This window comes from Dermacentor andersoni, chromosome 3 (assembly GCF_023375885.2).
Source record: "Dermacentor andersoni chromosome 3, qqDerAnde1_hic_scaffold, whole genome shotgun sequence".
In the NCBI taxonomy this organism is placed as follows: domain Eukaryota; kingdom Metazoa; phylum Arthropoda; class Arachnida; order Ixodida; family Ixodidae; genus Dermacentor; species Dermacentor andersoni.
The window spans coordinates 96506123-96524482 of NC_092816.1; the positions used below are offsets into that span (position 1 = coordinate 96506123).

Here is an 18360-nt window from a genome sequence, read left to right on the forward strand (position 1 = left end):
TGTGATCGCTCTGGCTTGAGTTCCGAAGTTAGGGCAGAGAAGTTAATTGTACAAAACTAGCTTAATTGATAGCGGAAGTAATTTGCAGTGGTGACGCATAAAGTCGACGAGTTGGGGAAGCTTGTTTTATAATCGATGCGTGCATCCCATGAGAAATGTTCAGGAAAGTCTACACCTAAAGCTTTAAAGGATCTCGCAACTTCACTTTCCGTATTGTTGACAGAAGAGAGGCCATCTAAATGTGTTTGTTCCTAGGGTGAAATATTATTGTTTTGGTCTCCCTAAGGTTTAGTAATAAATTGTTTTTAATGAACCAGTTTTCAAGTAACGCAGGATGCTATTTGAGTTGTCAAATATATCGATGCACCATTCACCAGGAACGAACAAACTCTTGTCGGTTTGTTTAAATTATGTCATGCGGCTTTGTTAGTGTGGGTGATCTCATTTATGTATGGAATAAAAACAAATGGGCCCAAGATGCTTCTTTGGAGAACGCCCGAAGTAAGCAGTTACGTTGCAGAAGAATAGCCATTGACCTCGACAAGCTGTGTTCTGCGTTGTAAATACGACGACACTAATGAGGGGGCTGTGCCGCGAACACTGTGACAGTAAAGTTTGTTTAGTAGGTCTTCATGGTTAATCTGATCAGGAGCTTTCTTAAACTCTACAAAGATACCCAGAACTAAGTTCTATTTTCGATATTTTCTAAGATATACTCATTTTGAGCTAAGACTACTAGCTTGGCTTGCAGTCAATAGCTACTAGCTACTACTGCTACTAGCCTGTAGTCAATGTAGCAAGTTTTTCAGTATAATTCTCAATAAATTCAAAATTTCAAGATATCTACTTGCCCCCAGTTTCAAATTATATTCGTTGATATGTACTTATGCTTGCCAACTTATGTGACATCTAGAAACAATTTGCAAACCATATTATACTATTCGCCTAGTGAACTAAAGCAAAGCCTGTAACTGTGGAAGAGGCTTTGTCATTGCATGAAAAATTCGTAGTGGAATGACTATGCTACATTAGAAGTACCTTGAACCAAGTGCTATCACACAATAAAGAGAGAACATTTCAATGCGAATAGTCATATCTCATTACTGATGCAATTCCAAATTATCTTGGCACATAGCTTTTGGTACCATCTTATTACAGAGGTAATTCCAAATTATTTTGGTACACAGCTTGTCATAGACCAGCAGGTTTGCTTAGCAAGCAAAATGGCAGGCACCGAGGCTGACTTGGTTGGTGATGACCGCTATGATTCACCAGGGCACAGTGCAAAGTACTTCACGTACAGTCTACATTGCACACAGGTTAACCCAATCTTGCACTGTGTACAAGTACAAGCCAGACAGACAAGTAACAACAAACGCAAATGATTCAGCCCACTGCTTCCAAGTTCTTAATGGCATGATTTTCATAGTCAGCTGCAGTGCCAAGCAGCACTTCAATAGGGAAGGAGGAGTTAGTCAGGAGCCTGGAATACTTGGGAAAACAGGGCATCACAGTGCTTCACATAAGGGCATCACATCACTTTACCCTAACCAACAATGTCCATCGCCATGCAATTCTGGACGTCTTAGAAGTTGTAGGGATTGGTGGACGCTCTTTTCGCTGGATACGCAGCTATTTGAATGAAAGATCTTTATTTTGACTTTGAGTGTGCCTCGGTATTTGCGTTTCCATGCGCGCCAGTGCGTGTATGCGCGTGTGAGCGTTCGCGGCGTGTGTGCATGCCTGCGTGTGCGTACGGGTGTGCGCGCGCTTGCGGTGCTTGTGTGGGCGCGTGTGAACGTGTACGCGTGCCAACGTGCGTTTTCGAGTTTCAGCATGCACGAATGCGAACAAATGTGTGCGTGTTTTGTGCGCATGGATGTCTTTGCGTGCTCATTATGTGTGTGTGTGTGTGTGTGTGTGTGTGTGTGTGTGTGTGTATGTGTGTGTGTGTGTGTGTGTGTGTGTGTGTGTGTGTGTGTGTGTGTGTGTGTGTGTGTGTGTGTGTGTGTGTGTGTGTGTGTGCGTGCGTGCGTGCGTGCGTGCGTGCGTGCGTGCGTGCGTGCGTGCGTGTATGACTGATACAGAGAGAGTAAATGCGTGGGAGGGAGAGTGCGTTTGCGTTCGAGTGAGAGTGCGCTCGTGTGCGAGGTGAAGAAAACGTGTGTAAGCGCGAGGCAGAGATAGTGTGTGTGTGCGTGTGTGTGCGAGGGTGAGAGAGTGTGCGCGTGCTAGTGCCTCCGTATATGCATATGCTTGCGCGCGAGTGCATGTATGCGTGTGTGAGCGTTCGCGGCTTGTATGGATGCCTGCATCTGGGCGTGCGTGAGCGTGTGCGCACGGGTTAATGCATGTGTGCGTGCGCTTGCGTGCTTGCGGTGCATGCATGGCGGCATGCGAATGTGCACCTGTGCGGCCGTGTGTGTTCGTATTTCAGCATGCATGCCTGCGGACAAAAGTGTGCGTGTTTGTGTGTGTATATCTATATGTGCGTGCGATGGATAGAGTGTGTGCGTGCGTGTGAGGAAGAGAGTGTGCGTTCTTTCGAGGGCAGTGCTTGTGTGTGTGCGTGCGAGGGTGTTTGTGTGTTTGCGGGTGTGAGCGAACATTTTCCGGCTTACACTTACTCTTGGAAACAAACGCGATGTGGAGATCTTTAAAACCTGTATTTAAATCCACGAGAGAAGAACGAATAACACTGCATTTGTAGCACTATCTCTTTCTAAAGCGAAACAGACAAAAAAGAAAAAGCGCCTGTGACGCCAGTATTTCTGCTCTTGGGTGGCACGGCCCCGTAAGAAGCTGCCAAGCGGTTCCCTTTCGTTATCTTGCTTCCATCGGCGGCTGCGCAATGTCTTAAGGGCAATAACATGCTAAATCTGCACTATCATTCAATCGTGTATCGTTTCCGCGATCAAGCAAGCTTCCGGCAGCACACGTTCGTTGCTACATTGATGTTTCAACTTTAAACGGCTTGCCTTCAGAAAAAGATCTGAACGAAAATCGACAGTCGTCTGGCCGCAAGGAATATGCTCACCGAGCCGTATCATCCATGACAATATCTCAAAAGGCTGGAAGCGTTAAGGTCGATGTCACCCACGATCTTTTTCCGCGTCAGTTCCGCTTTCAGAGAGCACTTAATTCCAAAATATTTGTTCTTAGCTGTTACAGGAGCATGTTTATTAAACATATTTCATTCAACTACACAGTCTCGAAGACAGGCTCCAAACTCCTCATTTGCTTTAGCCACACGAGATGAATTATTTAAAGCATAATTAACATACCTTCGTGAATTACGCACACAACTACTCAACTTGCTCCGTATCCGGAGGTTATCATCTGAATAGTCGGATAACAATCAAAATGTCGGGAAGATTTACATTGATCTATTTCTTAAAATTTGGTGTCCTTAAAAATGACCGCTTGTATATTGATAGTGCAGTAGGCATCTGATAAAGCAGGTGCGAATGCTTGGAGAGGTTTTCTTGGCGCAATTCAAGTTGCTGACCTGAGAACGCATGCGCCCAACCGTGAACCTCTCTCTTTACAATATATTCTCCTACACTGTGCAAGAAACGCCTCAGCGCCAGGGTACATTACAAAAGGTGTGCGGGAGCATTATTTGCTCTCCCTAATAGATTTCTGAGCGTTCGTGGCATCAGGCTTGCTTTCCTGGTGTCATCAGAAATGAAATGAGCACGTACCTAGCGGTCCAAGCAGACAGGCAGACAGACAGACAGACGGACGGACGGACGGACGGACGGACGGACGGACGGACGGACGGACGGACGGACAGACAGACAGACAGACAGACAGACAGACAGACAGACAGACAGACAGACAGACAGACAGACAGACAGACAGACAGACAGACAGACAGACAGACAGACAGACAGACAGACAGACAGACAGACAGACAGACAGACAGACGGACGGACGGACGGACGGACGGACGGACGGACGGACGGACGGACGGACGGACGGACGGACGGACGGACGGACGGACGGACGGACGGACGGACGGACGGACAGACGGACAGACGGACAGACGGACAGACGGACAGACAGACAGACAGACAGACAGACAGCAGAAGTGCTACATAAAAGTGTTTTTGCGAGCGTGAAAGAAGCCCACAAATGCACGCGAAATTGCCGTGAGACTGGCCACTCGAGGCACTTTAGGTGTATTCGTGGGCTTCTTTCACTTACGGAAAAACACTTTTATGTAGTGGAGCAACAGAAACCTGTATCGGGAGTTTTTCGTTTTGCTCTACGATTTTCTCATTGACACTTTCCATATAATTATAATATTTGAGGAGTTGAATTATTAAGAGTAATTATCTAATAGGTGGAATAAAAAAGATATCTAAGTGTCTCTAAGCGACGACAAACAACACTACCTTCGTTCTGTCCAGCTACGCTGCATTTACATATTTTTTATGTTTGGCTCAAGGTACGTTGGATACCTTGTATATACGCACAAGTATTTACATTGTTTGACTATGGGAATGACTTGCTGCTGAATTGATATCATGTAATTATTCGTTTTTCATTAAAGATCATAATACCCCATTTCTCTGTGCAACACTAAGGCCTAGGTTTGTCGCTCCGTTGCCAAAAATATACACAGAATCTACGTGAGAGAGACGGTGATTACGGAGGTGAGGAAGCGCTATTTTCTTCATAAATTATTTATGAATGATTTATTAATTAGTAATGATTAATTAATATGTTATTTAATAAATTATAAAGAAAATGTCGTGCTGAGTGCTGGGAGACGCAAGTCTTAGCACGTTGCGAAAGGGGCGAGCGACATCAAGAGAAAAGAAGAGGAGTCCTGGTGGCAGGCGAAGTCCCAATTAAAGGTCCACAGAATACAAGAGGGCGTTGGTGAAACCAGTTGAATTCCAGTGTAGATGTGTCATGTGGCGAGCAAACGATTGCAGTCACCACCCACCATCCGTCCTTTCTAGTGGTATAGGCGCCCGCAGTTCATGGTAATAAACGCGTCCTGAATACCATTCTTGGCAATTATTTCGTCATCGGCCATACTCCATAGCGTATTTCTTAGAGGCAGGCGCTGTGAATTACAACTCCGTTGTCGTGACAACTTACAACTAAGAGAACAGGTCACACTTCTGACTCTTGTAATTGTGGGAATGCTAAGAATATGGGCTCAGCGAAACGCTATCTTAAACAGGCAGTTTGTAATAGCGTATCTCGGCTTACATGCGTAGGAGAGATCCGTTACATAGGTGCCACACTACCACATGTTACGATGCGCGTCCCTTCAGAACTGAGTTTGCTGTACAGGAACGCCAGTATAATAAGACGTTAGAAGACAGGCAGGTCTCCTGACAAACATATCCAAGTCATCAAAATGCATTAGCAACCATCCTGTTGTTTCTAGGCCGACGCGTCCCGTTAGATCTACGGAGGCTGGACACTCAACACCTGACGCTCCACGCCCGACTCCAGGGGCTCACTATTAGCCGCTTGAATGGCAGGCTGCGCTCGGAGGAAAATGTATCGGGAACTTGTCCCTAATAGTAATAGATACTCAAGGCCACAATGACCAACTGGGCTTCTCGAAAAGGACTGCTGACTATATACGAACGCTTGCGACTGTTAGCAGTCATTGCTCTTGGAGTTTGTCCACTCTGGCTATTCCTTCACTATTCTTATCTTTTTTATTTGCTTATCTTTCTCTCGCTTTTCCTCTAGTCGGTATCAGCGTGCAAAGCAGGAGCTCAAATGAATCGTTTCGAAGTGGACAAAGTTTGAAATAGGCTAAGGATATTTTTTTGTTGAATTTCCTTTTTCTGCCGTCCGGTGAAACCTGAATAATAAGCAATAAAATATTCTTTTCTCTTGAGACATATCCATGTTCCTCTATTTTGCAATATGTTAGAGGAAAATGTTGGTTGTGATTCATAAAATATCGTGTTAGAAGGGTAAACGCAAGCGGAGCAAGAGTATATCGTCTTTTTACGCGTATTCACTCAATGAAAATGTAGCATGTCTTTAGTGTCACGTAGAAGTGATAGTGAAGAACAAAGAGAATTCCAAAATTGCGAGTCGTCAATCTACTAACTCCATATTTCGCGCACTTATCCTCTGAAAAAGAAGTAACGCTCAAAGCCAAAACGCCCTGTTTCGCTTTCACTGCGAAGCTCTATATGGCTACAGTTCCGTGCATTTTTGTTCTCCGTGAACAAAAACTATCATCATCGATGGCTCATACCTCCGTAAGCAAGGAACAAATGCAATGCCTCATAAACCCGTAAGGCAGAGGTTACAAGCACTCAGCAATGTGTAGCGAACAGTGCTTAAATTGTTTCTAATCACGCATATAACATACAGAACAGCACGTCGAAAAATGTCATCATCAATGGCTCATACCCCTTTAAGCAAGCAAAAATTGCAATGACTCAAAGTCCCGTAAGGTTCATGGCTACTCATTTTGCGTGAATTAGCCTCGCTGACACTACCCCTGTTGTCGTTGGCGGTGATTTCAATGTGTATGTGTCGGTACCGAAAAGGGAACGGTTTACGCGTTCCGTGTTGCAGACATATCCCTTGCGATACCACACCAATCGGGCCCAACTGACCACCCAGCGGCGCACGTGCATCGATTTGACATTATCAAAGAATGAGATCGCAGTTGCAAGTGAAATACTTTGCGTGAATTAGCTGCGATGGCGCTACCTCTGTTGTCGTTGTCGGTGATTTCAATGTGGACGTGTGGGTAGCGAAAAGGGAGCGGTTTACGTGTTCCGTGTTGCAGATATGTCTCTTATTTATGCATTTTACATGTATTTGAGCAGCCGGCATCGAAGAAAGGCCCGAGCTAAAGCTTCCTCTTATTGCATCAAACCGGTTCGTTAGGCAACCCAGGAAACATAACGCTGACTGTACGGAAGCCCGCGGCCGCAGTGGTTCACAAATAATAAGAAAAAAAAAGAAACAGCGAAGAAAGGAAACCCGACGGAAGCTTTGCGGGAGCCGTTATCTCGGCCATGCATCTCACCCGGAATGCCGATGAGCTGTCTGGCAAGGAGTCTAGCAAGGAGAGCTAAAGCTTCCTCTTATTGCATCAAGCCGGTTCTCTAGGAAACACAAAAACATAACGCTGACTATACGGAAGCCCGCAGCCGCAGTGGTTCACAAATAATAAGAAAAAAAGAAACAGTGAAGAAAGGAAACTCAACGGAAGCTTTTGTGGGAGCCGTTATCTCGGCCATACATCTCACCTGTAACGCCGACGAGCTGTCTGGCAAGCAGTCTAGCAATATCATCGATTCATTGCCAGGCGAGCAAGTAGCAAGGTTGTCTTCAAGATAAGGCTGATACATAATTGCGCTCGTACCGACGTGAAGCAACAGTCTCGGGGGTGTGTGCTTCTTTTTATTATGTTTTCCTTAGTTTCGCGTCATGGCATACGTCACGGCCCGAATTTCGAATATTTAAGATCGATACGCCACGTGGTGGAGAAAAAGCTAAATGTATGTCCAGGATTCCTGGGTATGCTGCAAACATATGTCACCATGCTGGGGGGATGAAGAGCACGAACAGAGGGGAGCTAACGCTTCGTGCTGCCTTGTTGTGTTCAATACTTCCCCGAAAACTTGACATCAGGCGACCTGCAACACTAGAGATATCGCGCGCACTCGCATGTTTGCTCGCGAGGTCTTGGAAGCCGTGAGCTTTTGCAGGTTACTTCCAAGATACGAAGCGTGGATCGCGTGCTCTCATCTGCATAGACAGCCACCCGCAGCCATTGCCAAGCCAAAGTAGGAGGCGCGCGCTCAACCTCGATCTACTTGCTTGATCAGGGGAGCTTGATTACTTGATCAAGGGAGCTCCAACATTGGGTGCCCAGAGGGACCGTGCGCATCAAGCCGCCATCCTTCTTGGCGCTCCCTCGCAAGATTTCCCTCGCACCAACAGCATATGGCACGCGGGGCGCGATCGCATATCAGACTTGAACTTTACACGGAACCCACGTCGCCAGCGAAAATTAGCCTGGAGTGTCCAAATAATTGCTATCGCAATAAAACTGCTTGTTGCTTGTCACTATCTACTATTCCAAGTTTGCTGCTGCTCACAGTGCTGCGTATTAAGTTAAATCCTCGTTACGGAAGTGCATATGTATCTCTGAAGTTACCTGTGATACGGGGCAAGCTCTTCTTTTTTTTGCTTTCCAGTTTTTACGAGGGCGGTCTTGGGTAACTAAAGTCATGAAACAATTTATCGCACGCAGACGTGGTCACAACAATAGCCGAGTAATAAACAGTCTGAAAAATCCTATTTCAATGGTACAATAATTTCTTTAACGCCAGCACAGGGCAGAAATTTTGTGTGCAGACTGTTTTTGTCAATGTTTAGCTGTGCGTGACATAAAATGCATACTTTGAATTTCGAGATACTTGAAACTGCGGATGCGTTTCGCATTCTCCCATCGCGGAGCTCGATGTGTTCAAAAGCTCGCTCCAATTTCCCAATTTCGGTGAGCTCACTAAAATTAAAAGTTTGAAAGTGAATAGATTTTCACTAATTGGCGACTAACTACCGCGCATTATCCGTCACCTTATGCTCGCCATCACTTACGGCATGCCTCTGAAGGAACCGTCATTTTATTTTTAACCATCTGTTTTTAAATATTACCTAAAGCCTTCACACAAACACCCGGTATATTGGCGCACTGTGGAGCAGGGGCAGTCCGAAATATCTGGCGGCGACTGTACAAGCTTGTGTCTTGTGGCGGCACTTGGGTATATACGTGACATTTGAACTTGCATAATGTCTATAGGCTTCCTTCCAAGTGCCTCTCGTAGGCGTTATGACACATTCTTTTGTTCATCCTGTCATAAACATGTCTATCTTTTTGAAATTTGTAAATATTTAACTATACATGGCTTCGTATAACGGTTGACGGTAACACCAGCTTTGAATTTAAAGGGCGTACAGCCACATGCCGCGTGATAAAAGGCAAGAAATCACGTACACTGCAGGAAGCTGGCGAATAACTGAAGTACAGCGCTCTCGATTTTTTCTTTCTTAAACCTTTATTTAATGAAGGATATCTCAGGAGGATCGTGCACTGACATTTTGTCTTGGACGCAAGAACGTTCAGGATACTGAAGGCATAGTCCATTTTCTGCACAGCTAATGCTATGTGATCAACAAATGTCCATTGTACTATCACTGCAGCCATGTACACGTGAAGCATACTGCGTCAAGATGCACTACTCTTGCGATGTCTTTTGACGAGTCTATAAAAGAAGTCCGTGGTCCACATTAAGCACACGAAGAAAGAGCCAATGCTGATCATTTGAAGGAGTCCATCGTATGACCCGATTTCGTCCTTGTAGTAACCTGAGGAAAAGAAGAAAAACGTGCGGAAAGAAATTGTGCATCATGTCCTGGCGATGACGGTACGGTCAGTCTTAAAGAGAACACCTGATAATAACGTAAACATAACTGAAGCCCTTCTATACTTACCGCAACAAAATTTTACGACTGGGATGATGCTTTAGGCTGACATTCATATGTTAAAACCGGTCTTCATGCCTTCATGCAATAATTCAGCTTGAATAGCTAGTCATTAAACACATTCTGCACACACAGGAAAAAAACATCAAATAACTGTGTAAGACCGGCTAATATTTTTTTTCTCAGCTTCATTTCATACTTCAAGAGAGTTGTAACAGCGATCTCCAGGACCACAGTGTATAACACACAGAAATGCAACTGAGAATCTAATGCCTCTGATGCATAATGTGTGTGCGAGCCACGATATTTCGAAAGCATACAAGACGGCTCTCCATCTGCCAAAAAACACGTCAAACGAAAAACTGCTCCAACTGGGCATCAGCAACACTTTCAGCGAACTGGCGGAAGCCCTGCTTGAAACGCAAAAAGCCAGACTCAAAAGCACCCCTGCAGGGAGAGCGCTCCTGACTAGGCTGGGACGGGACACGAGCGGACACGTGGATAGATACGCAGACGTGCCCGACTGCTTAAGAAAAACAATAAGCGTTAGGCCAGTACCTAAGAACATGGACCCCAACCTCCACCAGAGCAGAAGGCAGGCGCGAGCAGAATACGTGGAAAAAACCCTAGCGCTACTAGAGAACACGGTGTACACGGATGCTGCCACGTACCTGCGAGAAGGGAAGCGCACGGCCACGGCGGTGGTGGTGGACGGCGACGGAAATCTGATCACATGTGCAACGGCAAAGGCAGTCGACACAGCGGAGGCCGAAGAAATTGCCGTGGCGCTGGCGGCAGTAGAAGGATATAGGACAGGCAGGCCTCTAAACATCCTAACAGACTCGAAGGAAGCGTGCAGAAATTACACGAGGGGCAGGATTAGCAAAGCCGCCCTCAGAATTCTTGGCGGAGCCAACTTCGCCGAGAGGAACGTTACACACAAGTTAATTTGGATTCCGGCCCACGCAGGCATAGAGGGTAACGAAAGGGCAGACAGCCTAGCTCGAGAGACCACGTTCCGAGCAGAGCAGTCGCGCGCCCCGGTGTATCACCCACACGCTTGCGAGGGAGGATACACAGAAATCTTAAACTTATACAGAGGGACGAGAGCCAAATATCCCCCACCGCACAAAGCTCTAACGAAGGAGGAAGCAACGAGTTGGCGCAGATTGCAGACAAACTCCTTCCCAAATTTATACATTCTAAACAAAATGTACCCAACCCAATACAGAGACACCTGCCCATGGTGCGGCGCCACACCCACACTATATCATGTCACATGGGAATGTAAACACAATAAATCATTCCACCAACACAATAACCCGAGTGCGGACCTTAGTGCAGCACGCTAGTGAGGTAGCTAGGCTCAGTGGAGCCCTGGAATAGGGGCCCACCCTTGCCGGAAGAGGCTCCAAGTCGCCGGCGCCCAAGACGACCGAGACCTCGAGACGCTAAATCCTTGAAGGAACCAAATAAAGTTTTTCTCTCTCTCTCTCTGTCTCGAGTATCCCCTGCCCTGTAAAAAAAGTTTACACCTTTCGGCGCTTATGTCGTCCGCAAACAATAACTGCCATCTGCCTTGCTTGGGTTTCCTCTCTTGAAAACTCGGCGCGCGATACTTTCCTGTCGAGAAGGCTGTGTCAAGCTGATAACGCGCAAGCCGTTCGTGACTACGAAGTACCGGGCTCGCAGCGTTAAAGAAATGGAATGCGGGCAAAACAGATGACGATTATTGTTTGAGTGAAAAAATACAACCCAAAGGTTGTAAACTCTTTTTACAGCGTAAGCCTAAAGAGGAGAATGCAATTGCTACACCACTGTGCCAAGGAACGAACTGCGCCCGTCTGGCCTCGCCTCGTCTTTGCCTACATGGTGTCTTATAGTTGTACTCTGCTGTTAGGAATCAATCGATATGATCCAACTAGCTCAGAAGCTTCTAGTACTGCACGGTTCCACGCTCATGCCGATACAACAGCTCGGCGCAGTGATGGGTGGATCAAAGTCCCTGTGAGGTCGAAAGAAAGTGGAGGAATGTGCAAGAATATGGCAGCGTTAGACTGCCTTTAATATAAGGCGAATTCAAAAACTTCTTCGAAATTATCACGAAAAGATGCTCTCGCGGGAGCTAGAGAGCTTTCGCATGTCCGTAAGCGTGTTGGCCATCGTGGAATTAAAGGTTACTGGAAAGGTGGACGGTATACCAGCCGTCGTACGCTCTCCCATGAAGGCTATGCCAACTCAACACAGTGTCTGCAACAATGTCGATAGCGCCAATGCCGATCTTGTGGCGTAGAGCTCAATTTGAAAGGACATAGAGTTCTTGTTGATGATAGTGACCAACCGTATTCTACTGAGCTGCGGGGGCAAAGTATCGGGGACGACATAATCGCTAACACGCAGCCCGTTTTACTTCGACGAGAACGCTTGAGCAACATAAACGCCTCTAACGCGTTGTGCTTGGACAAGACGTCGCGGTCAGGTCTCCAGCAACAGAACATTTCGTGAAGCTATAGTAATTAAACAACACTGCGTTTCTGGACAAGCAAAGCTCTCTCACATCACGGCGCGGCAACTCAAGGGTAACTATAAAAGGCTGCACATTGCGAAAATAAGGTCCGGCGCGCAAAGCCAGATTGAGTGTCACGGTTGCAGTTGCAAAGAACGCCAGAGAACCGGTACGACACGCGAGAAAATCTCGTAGAGACCAGATGGAGAGAATGGCCAACTCACGCTGATCAGAGAGAGCGCGTTGAAGGGGAGATGAGTAAACGAGAAGGAACAGCGGCATCGTCACAGGCAGGCATACAACTATAGCTATGGGCGAATATTTGTGTCGCATAAGCCAAATATATAGACAGCAACACGCTCACCGGTGATCTTGGGGCACGCCAGGTAAGCCAGGCCCATCACGAACCGGGTGACGCCCGACGAAAGTCCCAAGTTCTCCACTCCCAGCTGGTCGGCGAGCACGGGCCCGAACATCACGACCACGGTACCATTGCTCCAGCCTAACAACGCGCACATGAGCGCCGTCACCGCGTAGCCGTCGGGTCGGATGGTGGGCAGCGAGACGCACAGCGCGCCCGTGAGCATCGCGCTGGCGCTCATGAGTACTCGCCGGTCGCAGAAGGCCCGGTCCGACAGCGCGCCGGCCAAGAGCCGGGCGCAGGCGTCGCCGATGGCGGACACCGAGAGAAACACTGCGCCGTCGCGGCGCGTGAAGCCCTTGTCGACAGCGAAGTCGACGAGGATCATCAGAACCAGCTGCGTGTAAACCGAGAAGGCGTACGTCACGGCCACCATGTAGAAGACGGGCGCCCGAAGGAAGCTCCAGTGCGACGAGCCCCCGCCTTCGCCGGTTGCCTCCAGAGCGTCTGGACGGGCCGACGTCTGGCGACAGAGTCCCTTGACCGCGGCGTCGACGGTGACGGCTTCGGAACATCCGTCGACGACGATGACTTCCGGCTCGGACAAAGGCCACGCAGGTGCGACGGCACCATTGTTGCCGGTGCCAACGGCTCCACCATTTTGAACGTTGCAACTGCCGTCCAAGCGCGAGTCCGTAGGAGTGTCGCCGTGAGCGCTTTGTTTTCTCTTGAGGAAGCCGAAGGAAATGGGCCCGTACTGTATAGGTTCAGGAAAGGAAGGAAACTCGTACGTGGTCGCAATGCCGTTTGCGACAGCTGGAGCACGTGCTTCGGAGATTTCGCGGGTAGACACGCAAACGATGTCCGATTGGTTGTCGGGCGAAGACCCGTTCGCGTAAGAGGCAATATCCTCGTTGTTTTGCAAAATTGACGTGCTCTTGACGAAAGGTTTCAATTGCACGTCCTTGAGCGCGGTGCAGTTAAGTTCGGCGTCGGCGGACGTTCCCGCCTTGTTGGTACCATTAATCGTCGCCACTGTAAGGGAAAGGAAAAGAAGCATTTATAAGTCCCAGCTGCTGCTGCACACATCTACGTTTAGATGTAGTACACCTAATACATGCGCGAAAAATGAGCAGACATGTGGGCAGTCCGCACTCACTTTTTACTTTGGGCACCTCAGCTAATGAATAATGATGCGTTCACGACGCCGCAATACTAGGGATCGATTGGCAATGTCGTGATGCTGCATGCGCCAGTTTTGGACAGATCACGAAAGTTGTATATGACGAGGAACGCCAACCGCTGACAACTTTGATTGCTCTCTTTTTTACCGTGTGGTCTAGTTCAGGTGGAGGCTTTTAACGATAAGTGTGCTTGGCTGGGATGATGATGATGACATGTTTATCATTTCTTTTAATGATACGATCTCCCCCTTCTCTAAAGTATGCAAAGACGAAGTGCATTAGTGCATGTATGCGTGTGAAACGGGAATGCGAATTCAGGTAATTTGGTAACACCTGTCAATTAGAAGATTTAGAGCCTGGGAATGTAGCGAACAATTTTGAATCATAAGTATGCATCGATATAGCAAATTTGCTTTCGTCATGCAATCATAACTTGTTTCCTGTTACGAAAATCAAGGAATGTGCACTCCTTCCGGAGCGCACATTCTTTGATTGGAGTAATTACATATCTCACATTTTCGTTATGTTCACTAAACGTCTGTATACTATACTGTAGAAGTTACGCAGGCTGTTTAATCGCTGTATATAGTCCTTTGCTTGCTGCTTGCCAAAGCTTGTGGTCATATTTAAAGAGCAACAATTCATTGAATGCGTTATTAGCGCGTGAGGCGTTTTGCATGCGCCTCATAACGCAGCAACCTCATTATTTTGCGTTGGGTACCACGGCGTCATTCTCACGCCAACAAGGAAAGCAAACAGCGGTCGCAGCATTTCACTCAGATGAAAGTACAGCACAAATCGCAGAAAAATGTTCTTGTAAAAATACTATCTGGGAAATATTACAGGCACTTTCGGAATTAAGAATTTTAAAATCTGACGCCCAGGCCCAGCTCCGCCGCTCCAAGGAAAAAGAAGTCCAGATAAAATTTCGTTCACGCAGTACAACCGCCAAAAAAGGAAAGACGTCAATTTTGCTTGATGAAAGCAGGGAAGAGTTCTTGGTATTTTTTCAGAAATAGTAACCGAAGGCTCACACACGGTGAACGGAAAAGTACGCCGAATTTCTTAAAGTGAGAGAAAAGAAAGAAAGCATGGAATTGGAGGGGAAATCGCTGAGTTTTCTTTCTTCTTCTTTCTGATATAACCAAAGTGTGGGGCAGAAACGTGCGTCGAAGTTATAAAAAATATTAGAGATTGTGCAGAAACCGTCGAGGATGTCAATGTAAGCGAACAGTTGCGCGCTTCTGGAAAGCTTTTCGGTTTATTAAACGACCGATGTGCTCGAAAGAGCGTGTTTGTTGCAGTGAGGATATTTAGGTATTGATGTCTCTCGTAATAATTCCAAAGGAAACAAATCCGTAAACCAGCACATCCAAAGCGGTAATACAGGTGGATGTAGACAAGTCGATTCGTGATGTGTGTGTTTCCAGTGGCGCGAGCGCCATCGTAGGTAGCCGCCATACTCTGTTCCATACACAGCAGTCAGCGCACGTGGAAGCTGCGCAAGACGTTCAGCCAAGAGAAGTTAATATTCCACGTGTTCCGTCCGTGCTTGGCTGCGCGGCAACAGCGCTCGCTGGCGCGATCGTGTACGGGAGGCTCCTCGGGACAGATTGCAGACGAAAAAACCCGAAAAGAACAACAAAAATAAAATTGTTCTAAAACAACACATCTGCAGCCGTATACCGCAGTGCTTTGTTTGTAAGGGTTAAAACTTGTTTCATTCAATACTGAGCATACATTTAAAAATAAAACAGTTGCGCACCATTGCGATCCAAAATACACCGAACTATATTCAAGTGCGAACGAAACCACTGCAAGAAGTCTCTATATCCTCCACAGCGTTGACTGCTGCGTATGGAACAGAGTATAGTAGCCACCCTCCTCTGCCGCCGCAGCCACGAGGAGAGAGGGGGGCGCGACGAGAAGAGGTTTGTGGGCTGTCTTCCCGAGCACTCCATCTGGAGGACACGGGGCTGGTTTGTAAGCTGTAAATGCGCAGCCTGCGTGCTGCTCTCGGCTATGCGGGCTGGGACCGCGACAAACTTATTAACGCGAAAGGATTAAAAAGTAGGGGGGGGGGGGGGGGGGGGGCATAACATGGCTCATGAGACGTAGAACCTGGCGTTGGCGTGACCATACGATGGTCCAGAAAGGCTACCAACCCTCGACCTTTTGCGAGGGGCGTTAATTAAGGCGAGGTTAATAAAGTAACATTAATTAAGATCGAGTTAGTTAAGACACTCCAACCCCCGACTTTTGGCCGGACTCAGACCCTCGACCGTTGGTGGGAGCCAAAACAATGACCTTTGGTGCTAATTAAGGTGAAGTTAAATATGACATAGGTAAGATTGAGATAATTAAGGCACTCGAACCCACGACCTTTAGCGGGAGTCGAACCCATGACCTTTAGGGTTAATTAAAGCGGAGTTAAATTAAGACGAGTGAAAGGGCATAGGCATCCCGCGGTGGTCGCAGTGCTTTTTAATTCATCCAGGTAGGAAAAACTAACTGTACCTTCAATATTTCTTGCTTCTTTCCTCTGCTCTAAAGGCAGCACTTCTCAAGACCTCAATAAAGTTATTTGCCTGTTTGTCTGTCTTTCCTCTTTATGTCCCCTTCCCCATCGCCAAGGCGCTCAGACATACACCGTAAAGGGCTGCAGAAAAGAGCGCCTCTTCCTCTCGGCAATGACTCTTTCTCTATCACAGCACGTAAAGCTTCAGACGCTCTAAAGATCTCGCATGAGCTGATATACGTCACAAAGAGCTATCGGAAACGCACTTCGCAACTCAGTTGCGTGAGATCACGTGTCCTTTGCATCGGGGCCTTCGTGTGAGCGGTGACGGTCTGACCGCCACGAAAACGGGTGAAAGAGACAAAAGAACTTGTAACTTCGTAGCACGGAAACAAATTAAGGACGAGACAGAAGGGAAACGACATACATACCTACGTCGCCAATGAGCCCGATCCTCAACAACTGTTAAGCCAAGAAAGCTATTCGTTTCAACAGAAATAATAGTAAGAAAGCATGAGTGTACCTCGTTCCGAAAGTTCCGGATTCGCTGCTGACTCTCGTTGCTGCTCTGTGTTGGAGGGTGTGTCAGCAGCCACTGTCGCGGGCGAGATCTTGGTGCGCGCAGATTTCGATGCCTCCCAGGGGGGCACCTTGAATAACATGCACGCTGGCAGGGCGTTGAGCATAAGACCGCCCGTGATGAGGAAGGCGCCCGTGAAGCCGTACTCCTGCGCAAGATTGGGAGGGAGCGTACGAAGGCGAAATCGTCGAACGAGCTCAGGATTTCCGCTTATCTTATGTGGTACTTTACAAGTCAAGGCGAAAACGCACCGTCATTCCGGAGCCCATACGGTTTCCTCGGTCGTACTTTCTCTTACCAGAGTGTGACCATAGAGAAAGAAATTGTGTGACTAAGGAACCTACACAGACTCCGCAATGTCTCTGCGTTTTCGCTGTCACAGAGCGCTGGCTGCCGCCCGCTGCTGGGTGACGTAAGCACAAAGTCGATTCGAGAGGAGCGGCATTTGCGCTCGCCGAAGTCTCCCAGTTTCGGTTTGGCACGCTCTGATTTCGTCGTGCCACAATTCCCCTGATAAGGCCATTGGATACAAAAGTTGATATGGCTCGTACCGAGAGATCATTCCAATTTCCCAATTATGATGAACCCGCTACAACTTACAGTTTAAAGCTTAATTCACGAATATGCGTTAATTGGCCATGATTTGCCATGTATACGTCACCTCATGGCCACCACCACTGACGAAGAAGCCGTCTTCGAAGAAGCCGCCTTCTTATTTCAAAAGGTTTCCTTTTTAATATTACTTAATATCATCGTAGAAACAACCTATATATATATATATATATATATATATATATATATATATATATATATATATATATATATATGCATACAGTGAAATGCGTACACCAGTGATGAGCATGCGTCATCATCCGATCATTAGCCTATTAAACTGAAGGACGAAGGCCTTTCCATGTGAACTTCAATTACATACCATTCTCGCGCCAGCCGACGTCATGTTGTTCCCCAAACTTCAAAACCACGTCGCACCACCTAATCCTCTGCCGTCCTCGACTGCGCATTGGTCCCTTCCAATGGCGCCCGTGTCTGTCAAAACACTGCCGTTTGTCTTCTATAAGCATTACGTGACCTGCCCAATATTGCTACTGCCTCTTAACCTCAAAGGTCTATAGACTAACAGCTATCGGCATTCGCTCTCCAATCTATACTGCCAGTTTACCTGCGGGCATAAACTATTTCGTGCAGGGGGCTGCGGCCGAGTTTCGCGAGCCATTCCAGCTTGTTTTCGCCGAAGTGACTTGCAGAATTCTCCAGTTTCATGTCGCAATTGTTCGAGCTTTTTGGCGCTCGCAAGGAAGGCGGCGGAGGGTCGCATGCCTATCAACGACGTATAGTATGCGAGTCCGAAGTCTACATGCTGCCCTATGCGTCTCCGCGGATGCTGGGAAAATGGGAAGGACTACAGGAGGCCGTCACGTGCGCATGAGCATACCTATAAGCGACTTGTTCGAGCTAGACATCGACGCGTATAGGTCGATGTCTATAGGCTTAATTGTGGAAAATCGGAAGGAGGGAAAAGAAAAAAAAAAGATTGCGTGGTTACGAAATGCCATCTGTGGCTCGGCGGCTGCATCACGCAATGCTTGTGGGCAGGCCGGATAACTTCAGGCAGGTGGAACGATTTCTTGGACGGTACATTCTGTGGTATAGTAATCGAAGCAGCAGCGCAAGATAAAAGACATAAACACCGACCGT

At 47.3% G+C, this 18360-nt stretch overlaps 1 protein-coding gene across 3 annotated transcripts in view; it reads right to left on the minus strand.

Moving 5' to 3' along the window:
- Window positions 1–9066: 9066 nt before the first annotated feature.
- Window positions 9067–18360, minus strand: part of LOC129387459 (uncharacterized) — a 39422-nt gene continuing 30128 nt past the window's right edge. For all 3 annotated transcript variants that reach the window (XM_055076385.2, XM_055076384.2, XM_055076387.2), the window contains 3 exons: window positions 16588–16792; window positions 12366–13397; window positions 9067–9378 (listed from right to left, as the gene is read on the minus strand). In XM_055076385.2, coding sequence (XP_054932360.1) covers window positions 9239–9378; window positions 12366–13397; window positions 16588–16792 — 1377 coding nt within the window. In that variant the 3' untranslated portion in view covers window positions 9067–9238. The remainder of the gene's footprint in view (window positions 9379–12365; window positions 13398–16587; window positions 16793–18360) is intronic.